Source organism: Acinonyx jubatus, chromosome E2 (genome assembly GCF_027475565.1).
Source record: "Acinonyx jubatus isolate Ajub_Pintada_27869175 chromosome E2, VMU_Ajub_asm_v1.0, whole genome shotgun sequence".
Lineage (NCBI taxonomy): Eukaryota > Metazoa > Chordata > Mammalia > Carnivora > Felidae > Acinonyx > Acinonyx jubatus.
Window position 1 is genome coordinate 19,504,986 of NC_069396.1, and position 6,133 is coordinate 19,511,118.

A 6,133-nucleotide genomic window follows, 5' to 3' on the forward strand; every position below is an offset into this window, starting at 1 on the left:
GTGTCGCCGTTTCCGCTCCATCCGTGTTTCCCCGCTTCCCTGTCCCCTCGTTTTCCGATTTGCTGCTGCTGAATTTCTTGAGGCAGGCAGATGGGTGCTAAGACTGTCAGGAGTGCGTGCACAGCGTGGGATGCAAGGGAGGGCCGCACACAGACTTTGGTGCATGGCCTGAGGGACATCTGTTTGGGCTTCTCAAATACCTCTACTCACGGTGCTCGCGGGCCACAAGGTTGCCAAAAAGTGAGATATTACTGTGCTGGAGTTTTGAAGAAGTAAAATCTATTTTTTCCCCCTCATGATTGGATAATATAACATGATGGGGAAAAAAAAACATCATTCGTGGGCTGGCCACAGGGACAGCTGTAGTGGATTCTTAAGTGAAAACACAGTTGAGAATATGAATTGACCTAGAACCAGGTGCTGTTTTGCTTTTATGCTTCCATTTTCTCTGCCTGTGACCTTGGGCTTCTCTGCCTCTCCCGCTTCATCCTGCCTGTGTCTACCTCTCCCCCTCTTCATCGTGAAGGGAGGAGGATGTTGAGGTCAAGTGCAGCCCGGTGATCCATGTGTTTAATTTCCAGGTGATTGAGGCTGACCACGACAGGAAGAAAATGTTAGAACTCTTTGAACAAAACCGGGACCGCATACTAACTCCAGAGAATCAGAAACATGGCTCATAGAACAGGAAAGATCATGCCAGAAAAATGCCCACTGCTGCCAAGTTAGCTGTTAGGAGCAATTTGGGAAAATCAACTTTCGGGAGGGCTTTATATTTGGCCACATTGTTTTCCTAATGGTCTCTTCCTCTTTGCCAGTGTCTTCTTCCTGGGTCTCTGGTCCTTGCAGGTAAATGACAAATGGGACCAGTGGGTTTGTCATGCCCTTTGGTGGTCGTAGCCTTGCATTCCCCCAGTGCCTCTCCTGGTGGTTTCCCACTGCTGGGTCCCTCTGATTAAGGGAAGAGCCTCCTGACCTCATGCTGGGTTTGGAGTCTCTAACCCTTCCCCGCCACCCAGGAGGGTGGGGTAGTGGCCCTTACATCCCAGGGAGGAAGTTGAAGCTCAGCGAGGCCAAGGGACTCCCCAGGGTCACACAGCCAGTGACAGTGGAGTTGGCACAATTCAGACTTTTGGCGACTCTGAAACGTTCTCTGCCTCTCATCCTGAGAGCCTGTCTTCCCTTGCTAGAGATCTCACGTCTGTGTGGGGAGAGCCAGCAGTGCGTGGAGCCAGCATCCTCATTTTCTCATTATGTGAGCAGTTCTCGAGGACAGTCAGCATTCCTAGACCTTCACAAAATTGTGCTGTGTTTGGCTTGAGCCCAGCGTCCGGTGCTTTCCCAGCATGAGGCTGCTGCGGCATTTACCACCTCATCATCTGGACTTCCGTGTCCTTGAGAGAATCGTGCTTTGACTTCTGCACGGTGCTTGGTGTCCTTGGTGACAAAGGCCTGCCTGAGCTGCTGCCAATTCCATGTCAGGGACATGGCTTTTGGTGCCTGGGTGGTTTGCCCGGTGCCAAGCTGGGGCAAGGGGCACCAGTGCCCTGGCTTCTGAGGCTCTCTTACCTTGTGATGGCCTGTGTGAGGAGCTTTGCCCTTGGAATTACTGAGAGTCTGTGGGCTGTGGGAGAGGCCTGAGTGGCCTTAAGTCTTTTTGAAATGTTTTTCCATGAAGGGGACACCTTGGATCATAGAGCATGAACTCATCTTTATTGGTTCAGAATATATCTTAGCTTCTCAGCTGTAACAATACATCACAGCCGTAGCTGCCTCTTGAGTCCAGTGGGAAGTAGAAATAACATTCTCTTAGGAGACAGTCTGGACAAGAAGGTCAGGGCTCACAAGCAAAGGCTCTTGGAGCACTGGTATTCCTGATATTTTGGAGGTGGGTGGAGATCAGAAGATTGTTGTCGACACAGAGAGGGGCCAGTTGTGAGCTTTGGGGAAGCAGGCCTCAGCTCTCCTGAGCAGCGGTTGGTGTAAACGCAGGTTGGAAGGCCTCGCCACGGCCTCTGCGGGAGTGTGGCACCTGTGCGTGCAGCTGTCTGACTCTGCGTGGGTTATAGGTGCTCTGGTGGTCCAGTTCCAGAGGGAGCACTAAGGGGGCAAGACTGTGACTCCTGGACCAAATCTTGGGCTACGTGGGCAGGATGAGGGGCAGCCCCGTGGGGATGAGCCTCTCAGCCCAAATGTCAGTGATTGACTAGATGCCCAGGGGAGGCGAGAGCCTGTGCTACCGGGGATCTTGACGGGCCAGGGAAGTCTCTGGGAATTTGTAGATGAACAGTCCAGTATTTTCCCCACAGCTTAATTTGAGCATCTGTTTTGGGGGAAATGTAATTTTAAAAAATAAATAAAATCTTGCTCTGTAGTAGCCAATAAATTCTTCACTGAAAACCTGAGGTTAATTTTGGAGTGCTTCCTAGGCCAGTGATTTTAGCTCCCTGCAGCATCCTTTTGCCAGTAGGATAATGTGGTTTCATTTTCTAAACCCCATCTTTCCTAACATGGGAGGTTTGGGTCCAAAAAAGCTCGCCATCCTCTTGCTCTGGCACCACGGACAGGATGCTGTGTACCTGCAGCGGCCAGTGCAGGTGGCAAAAATCTCCCAGCCTACGTATGTCACACAAAATGGCTGGTGCTCAGCTTGCATATATGAGGCTTGCCTTCCCCATGTGGCAGGCAGGGCTGGTGACATCAGGAGTCATGGAGCAGGGCAGGAAAAGGGCAGATGGCACACGGTAGGCACGACACCTAGTTTTTAGAGCTGAGGGAGGCACTCCTCAGGGACTCCCAGGAATGGCTCGGAGGGGCATGGCAGGGGCTGGCTCCTTGAATTGCTGACAGGGCAAGCCAGGGCAGTGACGTTCCAGATTTATTGGTGTTGCCCCATTCTTACCCTGAGGTGGGGTTCTGTAGAGCATTGCATGAGTATACCCCAGAGCCACCTCAGCGGCTTTGACCCTTGGTAATTAAAAAAAAAAAAAATGTTTAATAGCATATACATCTTCTTGTACTCAGCATGTTTAGTGAAATAATTCTGATTTATACTTCATATTTTTAATTTTATATGCAAAATGCATGATTAGAATCATTCAGAAATAGTTCATGTACCTAGTGATTAAAAAAAAAATGAGATAGAAGTGTATTTCTCTTGCACGTAAAAGGGCAGAGGTGGGTGATCCAGGACTGGTATGGTGGCTCCGAGGCCATGGGATCCCGGGCTCTCTCTGGCTTTCTGTTCCCAGCTCAACTTCCTGGTTTGTGGCTTCCTTCCTCCAGGGACTTCCCTGTCCAAGATGGTGCCAGAGTTCCTACGCTGGCTAATGAAGGCATCAGGACATATTGTCTGTCCCCCATTCATACTTTAATTCTCATGTGGATGAGGACCTTTGCAAGGCTTTGCAAGATAAGCCAGAAGGTTCTAACAGGATTTTTCTAGAGGCCTTAGAGGTGTGGGAAAGACAGGAAGGAAGTCAGGACCCACAGGCTGGGCCACAGATGTGGTGTCAGTGCTGTGGCACCCTCTCTCCCTCCTTTGTGCCCTCACATCACCTCACCCTCACTGCCAGGGACCACAGTGTCCTCAGCTCAACCCGCCTCCTGCGCTGGGTGTAGCCCGGAAAGGGCAGAGGCCACCAGTATAATGCACTCCCACAGCTTGGCTCTCAGGAGGCCCTCCCTAAACCGTGGTTCCTGGGAAAGAATGTCATCTTTCATTTCTCTTCCTGTCCTCTTTCATTTCCACCTGATCTGCTTACCTAGATAAGTGTACCCGTCCCTGCCTGTGGGATATATCAGTTGGAGACCTTTAGCCGGGACTCCCCCAGGCCCCCACCATCAGACCTGGGGAAGGATTGAAATGTGTACAACTCTGAGAAAAGGTAGAAGGCGTTTCCAGAACCTACCTACCCCCTGGGTGCTGTTGAATCTGTGCCATCTTGTTTTCCTAGAGCCCTGGGGCCGGATGGGGGTGCTCACATCAAATGCTCACATATCTGTGGAATGAGTAATACTTATCCCTGTGGCCTCTCCACCCAGAAGAATTACAGTTATTAAAGTAATTGACGAGCTCTTGGAAATGTCAGCCCTCCATTGTTGGAAATCTAATAATAATAATACCCCGCCTGGTGCCTCTGGGCTTTGGTGGTGGATTACTCACCCAGAGCCCCAGGGTCACTGGCACAGGGCTTTCTTTTCCTAATAACCCCAACCCCGCAGCTCCTCTAAGAAGGCGGAGTGAACTCTGTGTTCCTTTAGTTTACATAAGATAGTGAGCTTGCCAAAGGCTGTCATTAAACAGAGAGCTAGTCTTGCCGAATCCAGAGTGGGTATCCACTTTTGCTGCTCTCTTCCCGAATTTCTGCATTTCTTGGCTTGTTGTTCTTCAAGGCTGGGGTCCGTGGAACACAGGTGTTCTAGGAGAGAGTAACAGGTGTTCTGAGAAAAGAGGGTTCCGTAGTCCAGGAAATTTGGGAAGCACCACCTGGGTATTTTCTCTAAGATGCACAAGATACATTAGTATAGATAAACTCAAGCAGTCCTGTGATAAAAACACCTTTTCACCCTTATTTAAGCCAGGGACTCTCAGACTCATTGACAGTAGAACCCCTCATTTGGGGGATATCCATTAACAATCTCCAGAAGTGCCAGTGTTCCTCGGAACACACATTGGGAAAAGCACTGTTTTAAGGAGTCTGCAGCTGCTGATGACTCTTGGCTTTTGTGCCCTTTGGGAATCTCTAGCTCTTGGTTCTCCAGGTTCAGTACATCTGAATCCCCAGAGGGCATGTTAAAACATGGATTACCAGGTCCACCCACAGAGTTTCCAATTGAGTGGAATCCAGTTCTGGGGTGGGCCTGTGACTGTTTTCTAACACCATTCCCGGGGATGATGAGTCCAGGGAACTCCCTGGGTTTAAAGTTTCTAGGACTGGACATCCCAGAGTTCCAAGAAAACTTGGCATCTTGGTGGTGGTTGAATGTCTTGTGAGTGTTGGTTATCATATCTATCAAATGGGAGCATTGCTCATTTCTCAGGGCTGTGAGGATAACTGACCTCGCATATGGAAGGGGTCTGGACCAGGGCCTGGTAGGCAGTAAGTGTCCCATAAATGTTAGTTCATCTGATGTTTCCTGGAAAACTGACTGGAATGCAGTTCGTTGGCCGAGTAATGGCAGCAGCTGCAGTGACTGGCACTTTCCGTCAGAGCGGCATGGGCACACGCTCTCACCAATTAATTGGGACCACCTTGATGTATCTGTTCAGTAGGCACAGGTCACAGGCCTGGTTGAGGCTGACCTTCGGGACTTTACCTCTGTAAACTGCCTCATGACCTTTCTAGAATAGCAGAGTATGGGGCAACCAACTGGCCTTTCTTTTCTTTTTATAAATGCTCCTGTTTCTTGTGGGGACTCTGGGTCTGCGCCTGGCATCCTTAGGCGTGAGAGGGAGAGCTGGGAGAGACATAACTGCTCCTCAGGCCGTGAGAAATGACACTGCTTCTTGTACCAGCAAGGCCCTGGAGTTCCTTACACAATAAACGAATGGTTTTCTTGCTTATTTGCCGGCAGACCTCTTTCCCCACGGGCTCAGGTGACCTCTCACTCACCCTTTCCCTAAGGCACAGAGCAGGTTTATTTGTAGCCAGGGATGGATAGATGTTGGCAACTCCAGGCTCATCTTAGGAAATGCCCAGGAAAATGAACAGTGACCAGTTGTTAAGTGTTCAGTGAATCTTACCTTTTGGGATCCACTTGGCTTTGTGGATGGGACTTGGGCTTTGGGGTCAGAATATGGGCTGGGATCCCAGTTTCCCCGGTTATTGGCTGCAAGACCTGGGGCAGGTCACCTTGCTTCTCTGGTTCTGTTTCTTCCTCCTTTGGACACTGGGATTCTGTTTTCTCCCTCACGAGGAGAGAGGCTGCCCAGACTACAAAGGGGTGAGTTAAATGAGTGATGGACACAGAGAGTCTGGAGCGGTGCCAGACCCCAGGTGTTCTTGCTCCTTCAAACCCTTTCCACGTCTCTGTAGTTGGCTGGAGAGGAGACCAGACACTCTTGCACCTTCCTGGAGGGGGGAATGTTTATCAGGGCTATGGGGGAAATATTGTTTCAGCATCTTTGCAGTCT

The 6,133-nt window shown here is 50.2% G+C and overlaps 1 protein-coding gene across 5 annotated transcripts in view; it reads left to right on the top strand.

Annotated features, from left to right (window-relative positions):
* TK2 (thymidine kinase 2) overlaps nucleotides 1-5,561 on the top strand; it is a 34,043-nt gene extending 28,482 nt beyond the window's left edge. For all 5 annotated transcript variants that reach the window (XM_015067978.3, XM_015067961.3, XM_027075910.2 and 2 more), the window contains one exon: nucleotides 582-5,561. In XM_015067978.3, coding sequence (XP_014923464.1) covers nucleotides 582-680 — 99 coding nt within the window. In that variant the 3' untranslated portion in view covers nucleotides 681-5,561. The remainder of the gene's footprint in view (nucleotides 1-581) is intronic.
* Nucleotides 5,562-6,133: the final 572 nt, after the last annotated feature.